The sequence below is a fragment of the Mobula hypostoma genome, chromosome 23, assembly GCF_963921235.1.
Source record: "Mobula hypostoma chromosome 23, sMobHyp1.1, whole genome shotgun sequence".
NCBI lineage: Eukaryota > Metazoa > Chordata > Chondrichthyes > Myliobatiformes > Myliobatidae > Mobula > Mobula hypostoma.
Window position 1 is genome coordinate 60,201,295 of NC_086119.1, and position 26,651 is coordinate 60,227,945.

The 26,651-nt window shown below is 41.3% G+C and overlaps 1 protein-coding gene across 4 annotated transcripts in view; it reads left to right on the forward strand.

The window, feature by feature from the left end:
• sfi1 (SFI1 centrin binding protein) overlaps positions 1-26,651 on the forward strand; it is a 269,555-nt gene that overhangs the window by 103,504 nt on the left and 139,400 nt on the right. For all 4 annotated transcript variants that reach the window (XR_010015925.1, XM_063031824.1, XM_063031825.1 and 1 more), the window contains exons 14-20: positions 1,194-1,260; positions 7,610-7,740; positions 9,668-9,749; positions 10,315-10,493; positions 11,043-11,118; positions 16,493-16,588; positions 26,536-26,612. Coding sequence is in view for 3 of the 4 variants with exons in the window: in XM_063031824.1 (XP_062887894.1) it covers positions 1,194-1,260; positions 7,610-7,740; positions 9,668-9,749; positions 10,315-10,493; positions 11,043-11,118; positions 16,493-16,588; positions 26,536-26,612 (708 nt within the window). In the remaining variant the exon portion in view is untranslated. The remainder of the gene's footprint in view (positions 1-1,193; positions 1,261-7,609; positions 7,741-9,667; positions 9,750-10,314; positions 10,494-11,042; positions 11,119-16,492; positions 16,589-26,535; positions 26,613-26,651) is intronic.

Below are 26,651 nucleotides of genomic sequence, written 5' to 3' on the forward strand. Positions count from 1 at the left end.
AAATCCCTGCAGAATATCAGTAGTCACCAACTGCAGCAAAATACAGTCCATCTACTACCACCCTCTGCTTCTATGGCAAATTAATTCCATATCCACGCAGCCTAGTTTCCTCATGGCTTTCTGAATGAGCCTATCATGGGGATCCTTGTCAAACACCTTTTTAACATCCATATAACTACATCCCAGCTCTACTCCAATTTAATTTGTCATCTCCTCTCATTTAGGCATGACCTACCTCTCATAGATCCATGCTGACTGTCCCTAATAAAGATTACCTTTATTTGTCACATTCACATCAAAACATACAGTGAGGTCAACATTGTGGGCTAAAGGGCCTGTTCCCGTGCTGCACTGTTATAAGTGCATTATTTGTGTCAAATCAATCAGCAGGGATTGTGCCCTGCTCCTTGCACTAATGCAGCATGCCCACAACTCATTATCCCTAACCATACTTCTTTGGAAACTGGAGCACTTGGAGGAAACCCACGTGGTCACAGGGCAAACGTACAAACTCCTTACAGACAGCAGTGGGAATTGAACCCTGATCTTGCAGCTGGTGCTAACTACAATCCTTCTCCAAATGCTTGTTAGTCCTATCTCTAAACTTGACTTTCTGAGTTCCTCAGGACCAAAACTGGATCTACTTTCTGCCTAACCTGTAGTATGCCCTGGGTATTTATGACCCCTCAATGACCTTGATTTTGTCAGTTGGCAATTTATCTTTCCCAGAAGATCACATGCTGCCAGCTGAATAGAAACAATCTATGGCGTGATGCACAAAATGTGATACAAATTGCGTGATTGTAGCGAGCCAATAGTTGTAACTATCAATATACATGTTTGTTTTCTGGTTAATGCAGAAGTTGGATATCTCTGGGAAGTGCCTACTATTTGCAACTGATAACTACACTCAGATTTTTGCAGAACAGTACAACCCAGAACCTCTCTTGGAGTATAAGTGTAATTTACAGAAAGTAACCTGAAGATACTCTAATTTTATTGTACAGAAAAATCATAATTTAGAATATTGTTTTTAAGCCTCACAATAAAGCTTATTTGATGGAAAGATCAGTATTCGGTTTCTATTTGGAAGCTAATCAACCATTTCATATTTTGTTAAATTCTCCAACAATGTTTACATGACGTGTCTGCAAGCCTGCTTTGTAACACAGTTTTTACTGAAACAATTACAGGAGGGTATTGTTGAAGAAATCTCTGCACTATTGGATGACACGCCTTCAAGAGAAAAGGTGGTATCAGGTGAGGAATTAGGATGTGATTATGAGCAAGATTGTTGAGAGTGAGCAAGTCTGTCCAATGGTTACAAAGGTTCAGCAGATTGAAATTTATGACATCATGAAGATTATAAATACCCACCTCCCAGTTCATTTTCAGCTTTGAAATGGTTTTGGGAGTTATTTTCTGCTTAAAAAACAGATTTTTAAAAAGTATTTTTGTGATATGAGGATTTAACCAAATTAAAATTCTCCAAAAGGGGGTTGATTTGCTTCTGTCAAACACTGAACTGTGTTCTGCTTGTGTCATATTCCTTGTTGATACAATTTTATTAAGACTTGCGTTTAACTTCCTACCCCTCATTCTGTCAGACCTAAAATAGGCTTAGCTAGTAGGTGAAATACCCTTCATTACATCATTTTCTTGGCCTGCCCATGTCACGTGGTCTCTCCGAGAATCCACTGTTTTTGTCCTTTATTCTTTCTTCTATCATAATCCTTTAGCCTACACTGCTCCCACCATGTTGCCTGGGCCAATTCTTACCTCTGCCCAATTCCTAGCTCTCTCGAGTTGCTTTGCCAGAATAGAGTAGTTTGTAATTGATTTGGTAGGTAAAAAAGAAAGTAAGTAACTAAGCTGATTATAAATCAGCATTGAATGTCAAGTCTTAACAAATTCTATTTAGAGTCATAGTCATACATCTGTGAGGCCACACCTACTTTGACACCAATCATATATTGATCCCATTTTATTCTCCCCATATTCTCGCCAGCTCTCGCAGATTCTCTCACTTACTCACTTGCTGACAACATCTCTGTTGTAGGCCAGATTAAAGGTGGTGATGAATCAGCATATAGGAGGGAGATTGAAAATCTGGCTGAGTGGTGCTACAACACTTCTTAGTTAATGTCAGCAAGACCAAGGGGCTGGTTATTGACTTCAAGAGGAGGAAACCGGAAGTCCTTATCGGGGGTTCAGAGGTGGATGGGGTCAGTGACCTTAAATTCCATGGTATTATTTCAGAGCATCTGTCCTGGGTCTAGCACTTAAGTGCAATTACTAAGAAAGCACAGCAGCACTTCTACTTTCTTCGAAGTTTGCCAAGATTTGGCATGTCATCTAAAACTTTGACAGCTTTTATAGATTTATATTGACTGCCTTCATTATAGCCTGGTTTGAAAACACCAATATCCTTGAATAGAAAATCCTACAAAAAGTAGTGGATATGGCTCAGTCCATCACGGATAAAGCCCTCCTCACCATTGAGTACATATACGTGGAGCATTTTCACAGGAAAGCAGCTTCCAACATAGAGATCCACACCACCCAGGCCATCCTCTCTTCTCGCTGCTGCCACCAGGAAGAAGGTACAGGACCCTCAGGACTCTCACCACTAGGTTCAGGAACAGTTATTACACATCAACCATAAGACTCTTGAACCAGAGGGGATAACTTCTCTCAACTTCACTTGCCCCATCACTGAACTGTTCCCACAACCTATGGACTCACTTTCAAGAACACTATCATGTTCTTGATATTTATTGCTTACTTATTTATGATTATGATGATTTCTTTTTTTATTTTTGTATTTGCACAGTTTGGTGTCTGGCACACTGATTGTCTGCCCTGTTGGTGCTGTCCTTCGTTGTTTCTATTATGGTTATAGGATTTATTGAGTATGCCCACAAGAAAATGAGTCTGCGGGTTGCTTATGATGACATATATGTAATTTAATAAGAAATTCACTTTTTAGTTTGAACATGTGGGACATAAACCATTATGAAAGTCCATTGGCCTAAAAGGTTAACTCTCGTTTACTCCTCACAGCTACTGCCTGACCTCATGAGTATGATTTTATTTCAGATTTCCAGGATCCGTAGATCTTGCTTTTCAATTAGAAAGTTTGGAAGAAATTCTAAACCTTGGGATCTGAACAGCTGAAGGCAAAGTTACCAATTCCACAGTTACTTCCAGCACTGAGTCTAGCTTTCTTCAAAGTCTTTAGGGCTTGGAGAGAATACTGAAATCAGAAGGGGCAAGGCCACGAGGGATAAGAATTTTGAAATTGTAATGTTGCTTATGCAAGAACCAGTGAAGGCCATAAAACCCAGGGTATGAGAGATGAATAATACTAAGTGGGATTAAGAAAACAGTTGAAGATGACTTCAGGCTTATGGAGCACAAGATGAAAGAGGCCAGCTAGGAAAAGCATTGGAGTAATCACATCTAGAGGTAACAAGTATTTGGAATAGTTCATTTCAGTGCACTATGTGTTCGTTCCTGTTCATGAGGGCAATCTGACAACCCAGAAAGTATCAAGGAACTATGGTGAATCTATGGAATTTGTTGCCACGGGCGGCAGTGGAGGCCAAGTCATTGGGTATATTTAAGGCAGAGATTGATAGGTATCTGAGTAGCCAGGGCATCAAAGGTTATGGTGAGAAAGCGGGGGAGTGGGTCTAAATGGGAGAATGGATCAGCTCATGATAAAATGGCAGAGCAGACTCGATGGGCCGAATGGCTGACTTCTACTCCTTTGTCTTATGGTCCAACTGTTGTGAAAAGTAATTACTTTTCAGCCTGAGAAAGAGTCCCAAGTGAATTGTGCTGTTAAAGTGTTTCTTGATTCATAGTTGCATACTAATATATAAAATTACTCCTGAGGTTTCTAATTGCCTGATTAAACTGTTGATCTCATGACTTGAATAGTTCACTATTGTTTCATATTTGTTTAATAATGGGTAATACAGAAAAGGATGTCTGGGGAGATTGTACTTTGTACATACTTTGCTGTGGTAACTGTGATTGCTGCTGTACCAGTAAAATGGCACATACTGATAGATCACGATCTGCTTGTTTTACACTGCTTTGGCCCTGTATTTTTGTCTCTTAATCTTTTCTGAAAGGGTATTGGTCTACTCTATTTATTCGGCACTGTGAATTTGCTTCAGTGAATTATAGAATTGAGACTGAACTTTTTTGTCAAAATAAGACGTTATTTTTAAAAGAGTTGCACGGGACATTTCCTATTCATAAGCCTTTGTACTTTCTGCACAATTTTTATTCATACTTTTCTGTCAAGTTTACTTCCTTTTGATTGTAACATTCATTGTTCATGTATGAATCACATCATTTATAAATTTTAATAATATGTGGCACAAAATTTAAAAAAGATTTAAATTTCTCAAGGTCTTGAACAAAACTGGTGATACATTCATAACATAAGAAAATTGACTTTTGTGGTTTTTTCAGACTTTACTTCAAACCTACAGTCTGGTTTTTGATCAGATTATTTTTATCCATAATAATTCAGAGAGCTTTTAATCATAACTGTTCAGTCAGAATATTTTGCCATGAGTAGTTGAAGTAATTAAAAAAACTGAATATGTATGTCAAAGTTATCCCAAAACACTTCTTAATCCATTTGTCTTTTTTAAATTCATTCTCTTCAGTAACATAAGCCAGCCTGAGAACCACTATATCAACGGTTTAATGAATAGCAAAGGGGTAAATAAATAATCATTGTATTTTTATTATTTGGAGAGTGCATGTTGATCAGGAATGAGATCTTCTCTGCTCTTCTATTAAGTCCATGGGATCGTTTAAGGTAACTTGAGTAGACGTTTCCAAAAAAGGTTGCATTTCTTGATTGTATATTCATTTGGTGTTGACCAAAATGTTACCCTGGAATAAGTCTTCAAGTCATGGCAAGCGGTTTGACAATTATTGAACATCATCCACAGGAAGATGTTGAAAGAAAATAGTGTTAAATTATTCAAACATAAAACAAGTATGATCCAGAAATTTTCAACACAGTTGGAGATTTGACATATGCTAAGTGGAAATCATTTGGTCTGCTCTGTCCAGCCCAGCTCTTAGGATGTTAATCAAAAAGTCTTAACAGCATTGCTCTATTTTCGTAGCACAAAACAATTTCTTTCTAATGATATATCCACTCCTCTGAAAATTACTTTGAATTTGCCTTTCATGTATACATTCCAGATATTCCTGTGTTCAATTGAAAAATCATCTTCTTTAAATTCTGCTGAATTAACTTAGACTTGTGGTATTGCTTTCTCCCTACCTATTTGATTAAGAATTCCTTTGTTCCAAGGAGAATGATCCTAAATTTTCTAAATCCTCCTTACGGTTACTTCATCACTGGTACAATTCTGGTAATTATTCTTTACATCTTCTCTCAGGCCATGTGATGTCTGTGATTGCACTTTTCTGCATTGTTAGATAGAATATTGTGTTTGACTTCCAGATAAAAATCAGCCAAGGAACTTGTCTGATTTTATTATCAGCTTTCTATATATGAACCATTTGAATCATAGAAATTAATGACATACAGTAAAAAGAGACCATTTAATTTGCTATATACAAACCTGCAAACAATGGTCATTTAATTAATCCCATTTCCTGATTCTTAGCCCTTAGCTCCGTAGGATTTCAATTGTAAGCTCTTATTTACAGTTAGGGATTCTGTTGTGTTAGGCAGTGACCTGCATACTTCCACAACTCATCAGTGAAATAACTTTTTTTAACCCCACAGACCCACTTTACTGTGAGTCTTTGAAACAAAGTTTACTGACCACTTCGCTGAGAGAAATAGACATTCTTATAATTTTTATATTCTCATTTAAAAAAGGTAAGGAGGTCATTCAGCCCATCACATCTATATGATAACCCTATGAATCCCATTCCCCAAATTTTATATACTCCTCAAATTTCTCCTTGATCTCTAACATTCTGGACATCCATTCCTTACATCAGTAATTTCCCATCCCTGAAAATGGTCTTGTCACTTCCTTGTAGTGAGCTGACCAGAGCTGTTCACAATGCCCTCAGCTTGTATTGACGAAGTTAAACGAAGTTTTAGCATTTTCTCTTCACCCTTTTGTTCTATGCCTCACCCAGTATAGTTGAAAATGTGGGTTTGTGAAGCTGCCCTCAAAAAATCCCTTTGTTCCACCACACTTGATAATCTGTCATTTACTTTGAAAACTCTGGTTTTCCGCCCCTCCAGATGTTTTAGATCATGCTTGTTCAAATTGAATTCTGTTTGGCACTCTCATTCCCACCTTGCTTATGCACAGTCAATCAGAAGGGAAGATTTGATATTGCTGAGCATCTTAAAACATCATTCAGTTGTTTTTGTTCTTGATCATACTTGCCTGTCAGGTGAGACTGAGGAGACTGGGCCTGTATTCACTTGTGTTTAGAACAGGGGCTCCCAATTTGGGGTCCACAGACTCCTTTCTTAATAGTTTTAGTCCATGGCAGAAAGTATTAGTTCCTGCTTCAGAAGAATGTGGAGTGATCTCAGTGAAATAAAAAAAAATCCTGCAGGACATGGTAAAATTGATACAGGAATCGTGTTTCCCTGGCTAAGGATCATAGTCTCATGAGGACGACTATTTAGGACCATATGATATAGGAGCAGAATTAGGCCATTCAGCCCATCGAGTCTTCTCCATCATTCCATCATGGCCGATCCCGGATCCCACTCAACCATACACCTGCCTTCTTGTGTTATACTTTGATGCCTTGACCAATCAGGAAACCATCATCTTCAGCCATGAACTTGGCGTCCACTGCACTCTGTGGCAGAGCATCCACAGATTCACTACTCTCTGGCTAAAATCATTCCTCTATACATCTGTTCTAAAAGGTCGTCCCTCAATTTTCAAGTGTCCCTCAAGTGTCCTCTAGTTCTGGATACCCCCACCATAGGAAACATCCTCTCCACATCCACCCTATCTTGTACTTTCAACATTCAGCAGGTTTCAATGAGTTCCCCCCCCCTGCATAATCTTATGAGATTAGGACAAGATCTTTTCATTCAAATGACATTGAAACTTTAGAATTTTCAACCAGGATGGCTGTGGAGGCTTAGTCATTGAGTCAATTCAGTAGATCAGTAGACTTCTAGATGTTGAGGAACTTAAGGGGTATGAAGATAATGCTGATGTTGAAGGTAAGCCAGGATTCAAATGAATGGTGGAAAAGGTTCAAAGGGCTGGATTGCCTATTTCTGCTTCTCATTCTTGTGTTCTAATATGACTGCTTTTCATTTTTTAGTTTGATATTTCCTGTTTGCTTTGACTCTATTGTGGACCGTTATGGACTGTTTTAGTGCTTGCCATTGTTAGAAATCAGCTCCTTTGTTACTGTCAGCTCCTTGAGTATTGTGTCCATTGATGTGTGTTCCTTGTTACCCATGCAATTTCTCTGTTAAGCTTCCAATTAGCATTGCTTTCTCTGATATTTTTGCAGTGTTGAAGTCAGTGTGATACCCAAGTGGGCATGGAGGGGCTATGTAAACAATGTTATTGCTTACTTATGACTTCGATATTGTTTAATGTTTCAGGTTCAAGGTAAAAGGGCTGTAGCTCACCATAGAATGATGCTGTTGCCTTTTTTCCTGAAAAAATGGAGGTTGTTTGTCAGTGAGAAGAAACACCTATATCAACTAAAAGAGACTGCAGGAGTATTTCACAGGTATTGTCCAAATGCTGGGTTTGAAGTGAACAATCGCATTTTGTTTTGCATCTTTGCCCTCTCCAGTTCTGCATTCCCAGGATAGAGGTAAGCAGTCTCACTGCCAATGGACTTGATTGCAGCTCTCTATGATGTGGGGCCCAGTATATGAATGCTGTAGAGACAATGATGAAACATTTGCAACTGTATTCAGCAAAATGATGAAGTCTGATGACTGAGTTGTTTGAGTGTTTACTAATGAGACAGATTAGGCAATTCTTCTTGTGAAACCGATATACTAGAGTAATTTTCCACATAGATGTCAATGTTGTAATTGTACTAGAACCAAAGATGCAACTAATTCAGGAATGCAGGTCTTCAGTGCCACAGCTGGAATGTTGTATGGTTGCATTGTCTTTGCTGTATCGAGTGCTCGCAAATGTTTTTCAATACCACATGAAGAGAATTGCATTTGCTGAAGAGCAACTTCTAAGAGTTGACAGTGTTATCAACTGGTGCTTAACAACAATTTGCTCATGGATCTTAGTCTGGGTTTGCCAGGACCTCGCAGTTCCAGACTTCATCATGACCTTAGTCTAAAAGTACATGAAAAGCTGATTCCAGAGACAAGTGTGGTAATCAAGGACCCCTGGAAAAACTGAATTCATAGTGGACCATGTGGTAAATGCTCATACATTGCACAAGGAGGTTATAGTTGTTGAAGGTAATTTATTTTAAATCCAGGACATTACTGCGGGAATTTCATGAGGCAGTGTATTTCATGATGGCTTAACCATCTTTAGTTGCTTCATCAATGACCATTGTTTCATTATGCTATCAGAAGTGGAGATTGATGATTGTACAATGTTCAATTCCCTTTGCATCACTTCCGCAAATCAGCAAGTCCATTCCTGCGTGTAACATAAAAACATAGAAACATAGAAAATAAGTGCAGGAGTAGGCCATTCGGCCCTTTGAGCCTGCACCGCCATTCAGTATGATCATGGCTGATCATCCAACTCAGAACCCTGTACCAGCCTTCCCTCCATACCTGCTGATCCCTTTAGCCACAAGGGCCATATCTAACTCCCTCTTAAATATAGCCAATGAACTGGCCTCAACTGTTTCCTGTGGCAGAGAATTCCACAGATTCACCACTCTCTGTGTGAAGAAGTTTTTCCTAATCTTCCAGGTAACAAACCTGGATGGACAAATAACAAATATACCAGGCAGGGATTATCACCAAACGAGGGAGAAGTCAAACCATTTATCCTTGATATTCAATGGTATTGCTAAGTTCCCCACCATCAACATCCTGTGGACCATCATTACTCATATCACAACTGGGCCAGCAATGTAAATACTGAGGCTGCATGAACAGGCCAGAAGCTGGCTATTCTGCATCAAGTGACTCACCTCCTGACAGCTGAAGGCCTTTTTTGCTATCTATATGACACCTCAGGAGTACAATGGCATTGGCCTGGATGAATCAGCTCTAACAGTTTACAATCCATGATAAAGGATCCCCTCACCCTTCTCAACGTTAACTTTCTTCAGGACTGTCATGTGTAATGCAAAATGCACTGCATTTACTCACCTGGGATTCTCCAGCAGTGAGTTCAAAGCTGTCATCTTTATCACCAATAAGGACAAGGGCAGCAAGTGCCTAGGAACACCACAGGACCTGCAAGTTCTCTTTGAGTTACACAGCTTGATTGGGAATTTGAGATACTTTTTCATGGTCGTGGGGTCTAAATCCTAACAACAGTACTATGGGAGTTCTTTCACCAGAAGGACCACAGTGGTTCAAAAAGGAAGCTCACCAATACATTGTCGAACAGTGAGGGTTGGACATTGCCAATGATATGCAAATCCTAAAAATATGAGTAAGATGAACATAAACTCCATGTGACCATCTACTATAACAACTAACAAATTTTCTTCACAGAGAGGTGGTACAGAGATCGGCCTTTTATGCTTGGTGGAAGATCATGGATCAGCTTTGTGAGAAGCGGCTGGCAGAGAGACTGGTAAATGTATTCATCCAGCAGTTGATCATAACTGATGATAACAAAATCCTGTTTTGTAGAAATTTTTTTTTGTCAGTTCAAACTGATAAAGTACTTATTGTGTTGACCATAATTAAGTATACAGATTACAAATACTTAAATACTCAAAATGTGTCAGCTTCATCTTAGTGAGTGGTACTTGCCACTGAATCTGAAGGATTCACATTGCACACCATATGCTATTGCATGCTTGTGTTGCCGCATATGTGGGATATTGCCTTGAAGCATTAAAATGAGGCCTCCCAAAGTGTTGAAGATTATGCATGCTATTTAAGGAATTGTGTTCTATTATTTATTGCATAGCTAACAACGGTACAACAAAGTATCTGATCTTCCTAGCTGCCAGCAGCTGTTGTATTTACCTGTGTAACAATAATGATTGGTTCCTAAAAAGTTTTTAAAGCTGAGGAGTGGATTTCTTAAAGAATCCAGTGACAAAGCTCTTGTACTTACTTTGTTTCGTAGGGTTCCATTAAACAGGTAGTGTTTTGGGAAAGAATTGATGGACAAATCACTGTTTCCACAGGCAGTGATTCATTCTACTCGACACTTGTTACTTCGTTACTGGTGTTGCTGGCGTGTGCAGACTGCTGTCCAAGTGGAGGAGAGAGAGAAGACGACCGCTGCTGATGATTTCTTTAGGCAACAGTTGTTACTGAAGTATATTCACTTTTGGATAGAGACTGTGGGAGAGCAGAAAGCAGGGTATGCGTGCAATCACTGGGCTTTATTCTGCTTAATGTTTCTGTAGTTCTTCATAAAATCACTTGTTGACATTTTGTTACGAAATTGTTAAATCAAAGACTAGGAGCGAGGCATGGAGGGCTATTGAGTGCACAAAGATGAGTGTTACTTTAAGGATGTTGAGGCAACTTCAGCTTTTGCAAATGTGTTGTTGTGTAATGGAGGAGTTGTCTGTGTTCTTAGCACAGCCTTTTAGATTTCTCTCCATAACGAAAGTGCTCCAGTTCAGGGAATATCCTGATGATTCTCCTCTGCACTCTTTCCACCACAATCACATCCTTCCTATAGTGTTGTAACCAAAACTGCATATAATACTTTCGTGCTGCCTGACCAGTATTTTGTAAAGTTCCAGCTCTTATAGTTTATGCCCTAAGATTTGAGGGCATCCATACATTGGTGATGTTGTTTGAATGCAAGTTCCAAATGAGTTCATGTATAAGTCTTCATCATTGGAGATTAGTGATTGGTGTAATTTCAATTCCTGGATCTTTTTTCTTACTTTTGCTTCAGACGAGACAAAGAAATGGAAGCTATAAGACACCGGTACAAGTTTTCCTTGCATAGGACCTGGAGTGCTTGGCAACAGGTGAGAAATTAAACTTATTCAAGTGAGTGTATGACATGAAATAGCAATCAAACTAGAATGTAATTTAAACCAAATGGATCTGACTGCCAGTGTATCCTGGTATGAACAGTTATGTGGATAGGAAAGGTTTAAAAGGTTATGGGGCAAATGTGGGCAAATGGGACTAGCTTAGATGAGCATTTTGGTTGGCACAGACTAGTTAGGCTAAAGGGCCTGGTTTTGTGTTGTATAACTCTTGGATGGTGGTGAGCTTTTTGAGAGTTACTGGAACTGCATTAATACAAGTAGATGCAAGTGGAGCTGCGTCAATGACTATTGACCAATGGCACTCACATCTACAGGTTGGTCATGGCTAGATTTAGCTCCTGCTTAAGGACCTGAGCCCACCTAAATTTGCCTACCGCCACAGTAGGTTTACAGCTGATGCAATCTCAGTGGCTGTCCACGGCCTTGGAACACCTGGATAACAGCAATACCTAGGTCAGGTTACTGTTCATTGATTACAGTTGAGCATTCAACACCATTATCCCCTCAGTACGAATCAACAATCTTCAATACCTTTTTTAGCAGTTAAGCACCTTCTCAAAAATCACCTGAGCTGGAAGCTTTCTTCAAGGTTTTTAATGAACAAATTTTGTGAGACTGCAGAAGGTTAAGTAAAACATACATTAAATTGGTCGTCGAGTGGTCGGCAACTTGGGCCGGCTCCCCCACTGGACTTAGTCCAGTGAGGAGGGTGTGAGGACACCCAGCAGGACTAAAAAAAAAAGAAGACCTGACAAAGAGTGGATGAGCTCCTTGTGAGCCAACGGCCATCTTCCGTGGAAGAGATTAAAGCCTCACCGTGTATCTACGAATCGTATGCTATGCACCTAGTTAGAAGAGATATGATGAACTTGGGCGCTGCACCGTAGGCCTGGACCTGCCCAAGGCCTCCGCCTAAGGAAGGGCCGAGTTCAAAGAAGGGGCCGCGGCTGAAGGCCGACATGGCCTCGGGCTTGAGTTCGGCGGGGGCGGCGGTGGGCGGTGCCAAGGCGGCCTGTGAGAACAAACTGGAGGAGAGGCTGTACTCGGTACTGTCGCAAGATCGAAGAAGATGGAGGTGCATAGCCACCAACCCTGGATTCGGGATGGCACCCACTGACTGACTGATATTAGACTCAATACAGAACCGTTGTGCTCCTGAATATACCATGGCGTAACGATGGCTTAACAGCAATGAGCAATAAACATATTACTTCCTTCAAAGTACATCTGCTAAATGTTTACCAGTATTAAGAAAACTTCAAACTCATAGAGTTGTTGTTTCAAGGGCAAATAAAGAATGGATGGAAATAGATTTCTTTCCACTGTGTTTGCTTCAAGTTGAAATCCAAATTAATCTGTGCAGGAAATGGTGTAAAAAAACAGCTTACAAACAGTACTGACATTTGTACAAAACAAACTGCATACAAAATGAATAGCGCATCTAAAGGCAGAACACTCCCTGCCTGACGTCCATGATGTCAAACTTTGTCAGAGGTGTTATTGAAGTCTCTGTAAATCACATCAACAGCATAGCTTTTTTTCAGTATATTTAGTTACCTCTTCGAGAACACAACCTGAATTAGTCAGAAACGTAAACACGAGGAATTCTGCAGATGCTGGAAATTCAAGCAACACACATCAAAGTTGCTGGTGAATGCAGCAGGCCAGGCAGCATCTCTAGGAAGAGGTACAGTTGACGTTTCGGGCCGAGACCCTTCAACTTTGATGTGTGTTGCCTGAATTAATCAGACGTGATCTCCCATCTACAAATCTAGTCTAACCTGCTTTTCTAAATGCAGATTAATCCTGGTCCTCAGGGTCTTTTCCAGTAATCTACCTACAATTGATGTTAGACTTATTCCCCAGAATTAATTAGACTAGAAGACCATAAGACATAAAAGCAGAATTAGGCCATTTGACCCATTGAGTCTGCTCTGCCATTCAATCATGGCTGATCCTATTTTTCCTTCTCCACCACCCTATTTCCTGGCCTTCTCTCTGTAACCTTTGATGCCATGTCCAATCAAGAACCTATCAATCTCTGCTTTAAATACACCCTGACCTCCACAGCTGCACGTGGCAACAAATTCCACAAATTCACTACCCTCTGGCTAAAGAAATTTCTCCACATCTCTGTTTTGAATGGACCCCCCTCTATCCTGAGGCTGTGTTCTCTTGTCCTAGACTCTCCCACCATAGGAACGATCCTTTCCACATCTACTCTGTCTCGGCCTTTCAACATTCAAAAGGTTTCAATGAGATCCCTTTTCATTCTTCTAAGTTCCAAAGAGTACAGACCCAGAGCCATCAAATATTCCCCGTATGATAACTCTTTAATTCCTGGATTCATCCTTGTGAACCTCCTCTGGGCCCTGCCCAATGCCAGCACATCTCTTCTAAGATGAGGAGCCCAAAACTGTACACAATACTCAAGGTGAGGCTTCACCAGTGCCTTATAAAGACTTAGTATCACATCCTTGCTCTTGTATTCGAGACCTCTTGAAATGAATGCTAACATTGCATTTGCCTTCCTCACCACCAACTCAATCTGCAAGTTAACATTTGGGGTGTTCTGCACAAGGACTCCCAAATCCCTTTGCATCTCAGATTTTTTGGATTTTCTCCCCGTTAAGAAAATAGTCGACATGTTTATTTCTACTACCATGGGCAACCAACCAGACAATGATCATTTTATTCCCACTAGCTGCCTTCCTCCAATCAGCAAATGCTCTAACCATGTTAGCAACTTTCCTGTAATACCATGGGTTCCTAACTTGGTCAGCAGCCTCAAGTGTGGCACCTTGTTAAAGGCCTTCTGAAAGTCCAAATATATGACATCCACAGCATCCCCTTTACCTATCCTACTTGTAATCTCCTCAAAGAATTCCAACAGGTTCGTCAAGCAGGATTTTCCCTTAAGGAAACCATGCTGACTTTTTCCTTTGTCCTATCTTGTCCTGTGTCACCAAGTATTCTACCACCTCGTCCTTTACAATTGACTCTCACGTCTTCCCAACCACTGAGGTCAGGCTAACTGGTCTATAGTTTCCTTTCTGCTGCTTTCCTCCTTTCTTAAAGAGTGGAGTGACATTTGCAATTTTCCAGTATTCTGGCATCATGCCAGAGTCCAATGATTTTTGAAAGATCATTTATAACGCTGCCACAATCTCTAATGCTTCCTCTTCCAGAACCCTAGGATGCAGTTCATCTGGTCTGGGTGACTTTTAGGTTTTTCAGCTTTTTGAGCACCTTCTCCCTTGTAATAGTTACTGCACCCACTTCTCTTTCTTCACACACTACAACATCTGACACACTGCTAGTGTCTTCCACAGTGAAGACTGATGCAAAGTACCCTGTACAACCAGTCTTAATGTCACCTCAAAATCTGTAGGCCTAGTGGATTTCTGATGGAATAAGCTGTCACTGTTCAGCAGAGAGTGCTCTTGGTGCTAGATAGCCAGCGAAAGTTGGTGCTCCTCTGATGAAACCTATCTCTCTCAACAAAGCATCATAGTTCTCTTGTCAGAGTGATTAGCTTTGTGGAAATTGTAGGTTTCTGCAATCGGGAGTTAATCCACAGTTGAATAGATAAAAATGGCAGTTCTAAGCTGAACTGCCAGCCTTTATTGGAAATTGTCACTGTTTCGATTTCTGTCTTTGATGTTAGCTGAACTACTGTGGCAGTTAATCTGATCAACCATTCTAGTTAGCCCACCCCATCCCCCTCTTTCTATTCCTCAGTCACTCCACTGCATTGGTAACACTTTAAACAACTCTTTATAATGTTGTTTACATGCTAGTATTTATTTACTTAATGCAATTTTATTCCATATCAGTATTTTTTTTGGCGTGTGCGTGCATGAGCGCCTGTGCGTGCGCATCTGCTTGTGTTCGATGATGTCTTTTTCAAGCCTTTATAAGGCGTGGAGCGAGAGAGAGACCGTGTGGCGCACCACTCCACACACAGACATTTTTGCAGTATTTTTCCCTTTTTTATCTCGACACTCAGCCCGGCATGAATGGAAAGCGTACTCGGGAGCGGCCCCGACTGGATGGGAACCCCTGTTCCAGGGTCCAGCGCTGGTGTCATTGTGCTACCAGCCAGCCCCCCCTATCAGTATTTCTAACTTTATATAATTGTTTATTCTTTATAATTGTTGAATGTTGTTTTTTATTGAAAGTAACACCAACACACCACAACAAATTCCTAATACATGTAAATATATTTGACCAATAAAGTTGATCCTATTTCGAGAAATTTTACCTTTTGTTCATTTGTGCCTTAAGTTTTTTGCACTGCATTTCTGTTCTTTGGGGAGGCTCTGTGCATATTGAGTTCTTTCCAGAACATCTCTCTTCAGTCTGCAAATCTTACCCCTGGCTTCTGGCCACCTGATACTTACAGTCTATTTTATATTGCTGTTGACTTCTTTTTTATCAATCTCCTTTGTTGTTCAAATGAAGCTCAGTTAAAGCTTATTGGACAAGACCTCAACATTTAGCAAATGGCAGTTTTTTTGAAGCTCAAAGTTCCGTTCAGCATAGTCTTGCTATTTATTCACACTCCCTTGAATTCATCTCTGTTGTTTCATGTGACATTATTATTTCTCTTTCCCTTGTGGCAGCATTCCATTTTTCCACACAATTCTCCTGCTTCCACCTTAATCCAGACTTTGCCTTTTGTTCTTTCTCTTTGCCCCTGTCACTGCTTCTTTAAGGAGTTAAAGATAGCACAATTTTTGTTTCATTCCAATTGAACATCAATTTGAAATCCTAGCTGTATGTCATTTCCAAAATACAATGGATACCAGTTAACTGGGACTCATCTGGACCAGTACATTTTGGCCGAATTAAATGGCTGCTTCAATTAGCCAAGATTTCATAGAACTAGTTAGCTGAACAGTTCTGAATTGTTTTGCTGCTTATTACTCACCAACTATCAGTGACAAATATTGCTTTTTGAATACAAACACTTGCAAGTGATGTTATTTAAAAATTGTTCATGTAGTGTCTAATGCCCACACAACATGCATGCAACTGAGGCTAGTTAGAAACTCTTCCGCAAGTTTCCTGTTTCATTTAAACAGCATAGTGTCACAATTAAACAAAAGGAATCCTGGCTATTTTCTTGATTTATTTTTGTATTTTATGAGCTGTCTTAAATATGCGGCTGCCCTGATTAACTGGTGGCTCAATTAACTGGAATCCACTGTACTGCCTGGCATGTTGAGCATTTTAGCTTTTTCTGCAATTATTGAACAATATGAAAATGTTGTATGGAGCTGAAGAATATACAGTTTTAGAAACTTTATGAAGTTAGTAAGTACAACAATTTGCACTTTTCCAGTACGTGCAGAAAAAGCATGAAAAGTGGAAGAAGCAGATGTGTGCTGATGCTCATTTTCACCGGGTATTGCTCTGTAAAGCTTTAAATGGATGGAAGGTGAGTGACAGATGCTGCAAACTTGAAGGTAACTTCATGCTGAATGAAGGTAAGTTGTGCTGTCTAGTTGTGCAAAAACAGTTTGTTGTTTAACTTAGATTTGAACCCCATATAATGCCTGGGGTGACACGATAGCATAGCGGTTAGCTTAACACTAATATAGTGCTAACTTATAGCTAGCACTGTATTAGTGTTAAGCTAACCGCTACGCTATCGTGCCACCCCAGACATTATATGGGGTTCAAATGTCTGTCTGTAATGAGTTTGTACGTTTTCTGTGTGACCACATGGGTTTCCTCCAGGTGCTGTGTTTTCTTTCAATGTTCGAAAGACGTATGGATTAGAGTTTGTGCGTTGTGGACATAATATGTTGGCGCTGGAAGCATGAAGACACTTGTGGGCTGCCCAGCACAACCTTTGCCGATTTGATTTGACACATATGGCACACTTCACTGTGTTTCGATGTACATATAACAAATAAAGCTAATCTTTAATGTTAAGTAGACAGTTCAGAGTTTATAATATCGCACGTCAGTATTAGGAGATTGAGGTGACTTTTCATTGATATTTTGAGTGTGGCAGATGTTGAATCAAATCTGCAACTGCTCTCTATTTGTTCCTCTGTGAAATTTTTTTGAAATACTGATCTGTGCTCCATTTTGAGGATCTGTCATTGTAGCATACTTATAGAATAGTGTTCTAGAGAATGACATAGTGGTGCAGGTAATGGAGCTGCTGGCTCTTAGTGTAAGTCAACTGAACCTGGTATTTCAAATGGTTTTCCCATTGTGTTACTAACAAGTTACAGGGCTATAGAGTGATAATGGAAATGGGACAAATGTGATTGCTCTACTGAGAGCACACATGCAGCCAATGGACCAAAGAACCTCTTTCTGATTTCTCCTTCTGGTATTTTTCCCTCCCCTTTCCTTTTTCTTCTATTCTCCCCTCTGGTCTCTTCTTCTCACCTGCCTATCACCTCCCCATGGATCCCCTCCTCCTTCCAATGGTCCACTGTCCTCTCCAATCAGATTCCTTCCTCTCTAGCCCTTTAGTTTTACCAGCCACCTGGCTTCACCTCTTACCTTCTAGCTATCCTCCTTCACCCCCACCTCCATCTCTTTATTCTGGCGTCTTCCCCCTTCCCTTTTGCTCCTGATGAAGCGTCTCAGCCCGAAACATCGACCATCGACTGTTTATTCATTTCCATAGATGAAGCCTAACCGGCTGAGTTCCTCCAGAAATTTGTGTGTGTTGCTTTGGATTTCCAGCATTTGTAGAATTTCTTGTTTTTAAACTCTTTTCTGTGTTGTGATCAATAAGACTAAGTTTGTTCATTGCATAACTGATGGTAATGAGAATTAAGTTCCTCTACTGACCTGACTTTTAACCTGTCCATCTGAGACAACTCCTCCCTCATTATAATTCCCTTTATTTAAATCGGAGACACTGGTTGTGGACCTGTAGCATTCATCCTCAAACTGCAATTGGAATTCTATTGTATTGTAGTCGCTATCCCCGAGGGGGATCTTTAACCACAAGATCCCTCATTAATCCTTCCTCCTTAACTAACACCAAATTTAAAATAGCTTGTTCCCAGGTAGCCTCTGCAAAGTACTGCTCTAAAAAGCAATCCCAGATGCATTCCACTAATTCTTCAATAAAACCCTTGCCAATTTGATTTGTCCAATTAATATGTAAATTAAAATCTCTCATGATAATTGGAGCCCTTCAAATATTCTCTTTATTTCCTATTTATGTTCTAACCTATTAGGAGGTGTCATTTTGGGGGCCAATAGATTACTCCCACCATCTCTTTCTCTGTTGTTCATGATTTCAATCCAAACTGATTCCACATCACTGTCCACAGCATTTAGCAGTCTGTCTTTGCAGCAGAGAACAGCATCTAGTTCCTAAACTATGCTATTTCCTATACCTACTACATTTCTCTTTCCTTCCTTCATTTGAATGGCTTCCTGTGCCACGGTGATGTGCACAGTTTGCACAGACACATTCTTGCCTAGACAGGAAGTAAGAACCTCACTCCGGTTAAACAAAGATAATGTCTGAGGCTCCTGGGGCTATGCTCTAATCCCTTCTGCTACCCTTTTGTCATCACATTGTCTTGTCGCTGACCATTTGGTAAGTTAGAAGTAGTTAATCAAGGAGTATGACTGCCTCACAAAATACTGTTCCCAGGAAATTCTTCCTCTCACTCATGGAGCTTGGATTCCAGCTCCAAACACTGGCACATCAAGAAGAAGGATAATTACTTAGACAAGATATTGAAAGAGGCAGTCAGACCCCTGAGCATCTGTGGATATGGTCACTTTTTGCTGCAATGGATTTTACCAATTCCCATGTCTACAGTATATCGCCTGCCCAGCTATTTGTTCTTAATTTGTTGTATTTATTAGATGAATTAGATTATGTTGGGTTTATCATTTCGGGACTATAGTCTTCGTTTATACTCATATGTCCCAATTTTAAATTTGTGACGAATCAGAAGAGGTTGAAAGAAACTTAAAGAAAAATGCCTGTCATTTATCAAGTTACTGCAGTCAATTGTTTCATACTGATCTCCTATTGTTGCACATCTGAAAACAATATACATATATTTATCTCTTTTTAGATAATTTGCTAGAGTCTTATACTTAGGTTTTTGACTTATATATGAGGAGTGCTTGATAAGTTCGTGGCCTAAGGTAGAAGGAGTCAATTTTAGAAAACCTAGCACATTTATTTTTCAACATAGTCCCCTCCTGCATTTACACACTTAGTCCAGCAGTTTTGGAGCATATGGATCTCTTCTTTGTAGAAGTTGGCATCTTGGACCTCCAGAAAGTGGTCCACAGCAGGAGTGATTGATAAGTTAGTGGCCTAAGGTAGAAGGAGATGAGATTTACAGCTCTTGTTACATGCACGTGCAGCTCAACTCTTTGAGTGAAAATGCAGAAGGTTTAAAGTTAATAACTCATCTCCTTCTACCTTAGGCCACAAACTTATCAATCACCCCCGCTGTGGACCACTTTGTGGAGGTCCAAGACGCCAACTTCTACAAAGAAGGGATCCGTATGCTCCACGACCGCTGGACTAAGTGTGTAAATGTAGGAAGGGACTATGTTGAATAATAAATGTGCTAGGTTTTCTAAAACTGACTCGGGCAAGTGAAACGAATTAGTCAAAATATCAGCCAATATAATCAAGGTTTGCTCTAGGGGAGCGGCCTTGTTGACCGAAGTGCCTTATGAAAAAAGTGCGAGTCTTTGTCTTGAGTGTTTTCGGCAAGGAGGCTGAGGGAGGAGACTACGTCACAGTTGGAGAGGGTGAGAAGTAGTGAAGAAATGACAGGTCAACTGATTCAGTGTGCTGCTTGCATGATGTGGGAGGTCAGGGACGTTGATGGTGCCTCTGGCTACTACAAATGTGGAAAGTGTGTCCAGGTTCAGCTCCTGAAGGACTGTGTTGAGGCACTGGAGAAGTAACTGGATGACCTCAGGTTCGTCCGGAAAACCGAGAATTTTCTGGACAGGACCTACAGCGAGATCGTGACACTGAAGATAACGGAAGAGAGAAGGGGGGCGACGATGAGGAAGGGGTGGATGCTTGGAGTACAGGAGACCCCGGGGGATGCATCTCTTGAAAACAGGTTCATCCTCTTGGAAGCTGTTGGGACAGAAGACATTGCCAGTCTGAGAGGCAGACAGGTCTGCGAGTCAAAAATTGGCGCTGAAATAAAGCCGAGGAGACAGAAGTCAGGCAGAGCCGTGGTAGTAGGGGACTCCATAGTGAGAGGTACAGAAAGGGGTTTCTGCAGCAACAGGTGGGAGTTAAGGATGGTGTGTTGCCTCCCTGCTGCCAGGATCCAGGACGTCACAGACCGATTGCAGGGCATCCTGAAGGGTGAAGGTGAACAGCTGGAAGTGGTGGTGCATGTCGGCACAAATGACGTCGGGAGGAAGAGGAAAGAAATTCTGCAGTGTGACTTCAGAGTACTCAGAAGAAGGCTGAAAAGCAGGACCTCCAGGGTGGCTATCTCCAGTTTGCTTCCAGTTCCTTGTGCTGGTGAGGGCAGGAACAGGGAGATAGGGGATCTGAACGTGTGGCTGAGGAGCTGGTCCGGGAGGCAGGGATTTAGATTCTTAGACCACTGGGATCTGTTTTGGGGTAAGGATGAATTGTACAGAAGGGACAGGTTGCATCTTAACAGATGGGGGACCAGCATTCTGGCAGGCAGGTTTGCCCCTGTTACACGGGTGTGTTTAAACTAAGTAGTGAGGGGGGCAGGGGACGAACTGGAAATATAAGGATGGAGTTAAAGGGAAAGAGAGAATAAGAAAAGTTAAGAAAGACAACAAAATTAACGGGGTAGAAAGTTCAGGAAGGGATTGGAGAGTATGGCCAAGTGCAATAGGAATTGATGTGAAAGGTGAGGGGAGTAAAAGTATTGCTTTAAGTGGATTAAAAGTATTATATATGAATGCACGGAGTATAAGAAATAAAGTGGATGAGCTTGAGGCTCAGTTGGAAATTGGCAAGTATGATGTTGTGGGAACAACAGGGACATTGCTGCAAGAGGACCAGGGCTGGGAAATGAACATTCGGGGATATACATCCTATTAAAAGGACAGGCAGGTTGGCAGAGGGGGTGAGGTGGCTCTGTTGATGAGGAATGAAATTCAGTTACTTGCGAGGGGGGACATAGAATCAGGAGATGTAGAGTCAGTATGGATAGAACTGAGAAACTGTAAGGGCAAGAAGACCCTAATAGGAGTTATCTACAGGCCCCCAAACAGTAGCCTGGATATAGGGTGCAAGTTAAATTAAGAGTTAAAATTGGCATGTCGCAAAGGTAATACTACAGTTGTTATGGGGGATTTCAACATGCAGGTAGACTGGGAAAATCAGGTTGGTACTGGACCCCAAGAAAGGGGAAAAGGAAACCTGTGGAATGCCTCAGAGATGGATTCTTAGAGCAGCTTGTATTAGAGCCTACCAGGGAGAAGGCAATTCTGGATTTAGTGTTGTGTAATGAGCCAGATTTGATAAGGGAACTCGAGGTAAAGGAGCCATTAGGAGGTAGTGACCATAATATGATAAGTTTTAATTTACAATTTGAGAGGGAGAAGGGAAACTTGGAAGTGTCAGTATTACAGTTGAACAAAGGGGACTATGAACCCATGAGGGAGGAGCTGGCCAAAGTTGACTGGAAAGATACCCTAGCAGGGATGACAGTGGAACAACAATGGCAGGTATTTCTGGGAATAATACAGAAGGTGCAGGATCAGTTCATTCCAAAGAGGAAGAAAGGTTCTAAGGGGAGTAAGGGGCGACCGTGGATGACAAAGGAAGTCAAGCACAGTATAAAAATAGAAGAGAGGAAGTATAACATAGCAAGGATGAGCGGGAAGCCAGAGCATTGGGAGACTTTTAAGGAGCAACAGAAGATAACTAAAAAGGCAATACGGGGGCAAAGATGAGGTACGAAGGTAAGCTAGCCAAGAATATAAAAGAGGATAGTAAAAGCTGCTTTAGGTATATGAAGAGGAAAAAATTAGTTAAGACCAAAGTTGGTCTTGAAGACAGAAATGGGTGAAATTATTATGGGGAACAAGGAAATGGCAGACGAGCTGAACAGGTACTTTGGATCTGTCTTCACTAGGGAAGACACAAACAATCTCCCAGATGTAATAGTGGCCAGAGGACCTAGGGTAATGGAGGAACTGAAGGAAATTCGCATTAGGCAGAAAATGGTGTTGGGTAAACTGATGGGACTGAAGGCTGATAAATCCCCAGGGCCTGATGGTCTACATCCTAGGGTACTTAAGGAGGTGGCGCTAGAAATCGTGGATGCATTGGTAATCATTCTCCAATGTCCTATAGGTTCAGGATCAGTTCCTGCGGATTGGAGGGTAGCTAATGTTATCCCACATTTTAAGAAAGGAGGGAGAGAGAAAACGGGCAAATATAGACCAGTTAGTCTGACATCAGTGGTGGGGAAGATGCTGGAGTCAATTATTAAAGATGAAATAGCGACATATTTGGGTAACAGTAGCAGGATAGGTCCGAGTCAGCATGGATCTACGAAGGAGAAATCATGCTTGACTAATCTTCTAGAATTTTTTGAGGATGTAACTATGAAATCATTTTGAGGATCAGATGGGTCTATTGAGGAATATAGGGTAGCAAGAAAGGAGCTTAAGAAGGGGCTGAGAAGAGCATGAAGGGGGCATGAGAAGGCCTTGGCGAGTAGCGTAAAGGAAAACCCCAAGGCATTCTTCAATTATGTGAAGAACAAAAGGATGACAGGAATGAAGGTAGGATCGATTGGAGATAAAGATGGGAAGATGTGCCTGGAGGCTGTGGAAGCGAGCGAGGTCCTCAGTGAATACTTCTCTTCGGTATTCACCAATGAGAGGGAGCTTGATGATGGTGAGAACAATATGAGTGAGGTTGATGTTCATGTTGATATTAAGGGAGAGGAGGTGTTGGAGTGATTAAAATACATTAGGACGGATAAGTCCCTGAGGCCTGACGGAATGTTCCCCAGGCTGCTCCATGAGGCGAGGGAAGAGATTGCTGAGCCTCTGGCTAGGATCTTTATGTCCTCATTGTCTACGGGAATGGTACTGGAGGATTGGAGGGAGGCAAATGTCCCCTTGTTCAAAAAAGGTAGTAGGGATAGTCCGGGTAATTATAGACCAGTGAGCCTTACGTCTGTGGTAGGAAAGCTGTTGGAAAAGATTCTTAGAGATAGGATCTATGGTCATTTAGAGAATCATGGTCTGATCAGGGACAGTCAGCATGGCTTTGTGAAGGGCAGATCGTGTCTAACAAGCCTGATAGAGTTCTTTGAGGAGGTGACCAGGTATATAGATGAGGGTAGTGCAGTGGATGTGATCTGCATGGATTTTAGTAAGGCATTTGACAAGGTTCCACATGGTAAGCTTATTCAGAAAGTCAGAAGGTATGGGATCCAGGGGGAAGTTTAGCCAGGTGGACTCAGAATTAGCTTGCCTGCAGAAGGCAGAGAGTCATGGTGGAGGGAGTACATTCAGATTGGAGGATTGTGACTAGTGGTGTCCCACAAGGATCGGTTCTGAGACCTCTACTTTTCGTGATTTTTATTAATGACCTAGATGTGGGGGTAGAAGGGTGGGTTGGCAAGTTTGCAGACGACACAAAGGTTGGTGGTGTTGTAGATAGTGTAGAGGATTGTAGAAGATTGCAGAGAGACATTGATAGCTTGTAGAAGTGGGCTGAGAAGTGGCAGATGGAGTTCAACCCGGAGAAGTGTGAGGTGGTACACTTTGGAAGGACAGACTCCAAGGCAGAGTACAAAGTAAATGGCAGGATACTTGGTAGTGTGGAGGAGCAGAGAGATCTGGGGGTACATGTCCACAGATCCCTGAAAGTTGCCTCACAGATGGATAGGGTAGTTAAGAAAGCTTATGAGGTGTTAGCTTTCATAAATTGAGGGATGGAGTTTAAGAGTCGTGAGGTAACGATGCAGCTCTATAAAACTCTGGTTAGGCCACACTTGGGAGTACTGTGCGTGTTCAGTTCTGGTCGCCTCACTATAAGAAGGATGTGGAAGTGTTGGAAAGGGCACAGAGGAGATTTACCAGGATGCTGCCTGGTTTAGAGAGTATGGATTATAATCAGAGATTAAGGGAGCTAAGGCTTTACTCTTTGGAGAGAAGGAGGATGAGAGGAGACATGATAGAGGTATATAAGATATTAAGAGGAATAGATAGAGTGGACAGCCAGCCCTTCTTCCCCAGGGCACCACTGCTCAATACAAGGGGACATGGCTTTAAGGTAAGGGGTGGGAAGTTCAAAGGGGATATTAGAGGTAGGTTTTTTACTCAGAGAGTGGTTGGTGCGTGGAATGCACTGCCTGAGTCAGTGGTGGAGGCAGATATAGTAGTGAAATTTAAGAGACTACTAGACAGGTATATGGAGGAATTTAAGGTCGGGGGTTATATGGGAGGCAGGGTTTAAGGTTCAGCACAACAATGTGGGCCGAAAGGCCTGTACTGGTGCTGTACTATTCTATGTTCTATTAAAATGGGAAAGCTAGTGGATGTAGTGTACCTGGACTTTCGGAAAGCCTTCGATAGGGTCCCACATCGGAGGTTAGTGGGCAAAATTAGAGCACATGATATTGGGGGTAGGGTACTGACATGGATAGAAAATTGGTTGGCAGACAGGAAATAAAGAGTAGGGATTAACGGGTCCTTTTCAGAATGGCAGGCAGTGACTAGGGGGTACCGCAAGGCTCGGTGCTGGGACTGCAGCTATTTACAATATAATAGTGATTTAGATGAAGGGATTAAAAGTAACATTAGCAAATTTGCAGATGACACAAAGCTGGGTGATAGTGTGAAATGTGAGGAGGATGTTATGAGAATGCAGGGTGACTTGGACAGGTTGGGTGAGTGGGCAGGTGCGTGGCAGATGCAGTTTGATGTGGATAAATGTGAGGTTATCCACTTCGGTGGCAAGAACAGGAAGGCAGATTACTACCTGAGTGGTGCCAAGTTAGGAAAAGGGGAAGTACAACGAGATCTAGGTGTCCTTGTTCATCAGTCACTGAAAGTAAGCATATAGGTACAGCAGGCAGTGAAGAAAGCTAATGGCATGTTGGCCTTCATAACAAGGGAAGTTGAATATAGGAGCAAAGAGGTCCTTCTGCAGTTGTAGAAGGCCCTGGTGTGACCCCACCTGGAATATTGTGTGCAGTTTTGGTCTCCAGATTTGAGGAAGGACATTCTTGCTATGGAGGGAGTGCAGTGTAGGTTCACTAGGTTAATTCCAAGGATGGCAGGAATGTCATATGTTGAAAGATTGGACTGACTGGGCTTGTATACACTGGAATTTCGAAGGATGAGAGGGGATCTGATTGAAACATATAAGATTATTAAGGGATTGGACATGCTAGAGGCAGGAAACATGTTCCCGATGTTGGGCGAGTCCAGAACCAGAGGCCACAGTTTAAGAATAAGGGGTAGACCATTTAGAATGGAGTTGAGGAAAAACTTTTTCACACAGAGGGTTGTGGATCTGTGGAATGCTCTGCCTCAGAAGGCAGTGGAGGCCAATTCTCTGGATTCTTTCAAGAAAGAGTTAGATAGAGCTCTTAAAGATAGCGGAGTCAAGGGATATGGGGAGAAGGCAGGAACAGGGTACTGATTACTGATTGTGGGTGAGCAGCCATGATCACAGTGAATGGCGGTGCTGGCTCAAAGGGCTGAATGGCCTACTCCTGCACCTATTGTCTATTGTCTACCTTAGGCCACAAACTTATCAATCACTCCTCGTACATAAGTTGATAACCTGTATTGATAATGGACGTTTCCTGGAAGGTTATCAAATAATCCTATTGATTTGTTCAATTTAAGTATCTTGATATCGTAAAATAACAAGTGTTAACTACATTGAAAGTGGAAGAGGTTTGTTAAAAGTGGAAGGCCCTGTTTTTTGAATTGCATATTTGATTTTGTATTTGATTTTGTAAATTGTATCGTCCACCAGAAAATATTAGGAGTCCAAGCTGGTTCGGAGGAGTCCATGAGAGCACTTGATCACTTAAGAAATGAAAATGAATTTCAACCATCAATGTACAAATGGCTGCTTTATCTTTACAACACACACAAAATGCTGGAGAAACTCAACAGGCCAGGCAGCATTGCGGGCAGGGTTTCAGTCCGAAACATCGACTGTAATCTTTTCCTAGATGCTGGTTGGCCTGCTGAGTTCCTCCAGCATTTTGTGTATGTTGTTCGGATTTCCAGCATCTGCAGATTTTCTCTTTAACTTCGATTGTGTACACATTTAAATTTTTTTTACTAGTGCCCTGTTCAATATGTTTGTTTAAATTCCAAATGTTTAAGGGTTAATGTGACTTGGAAAGCTCTTCTGTTGCATCCCTTTATCTCACTTAGGTATACCATCAAATCACTCATCAAATTTTGTATAAGGTGGATGAGAAGGAGAAGAAATGGAGACACAATCTCTTAAGGTAATAAATTTTTGCAATACTCTGTTTCTGTGTTTGCAA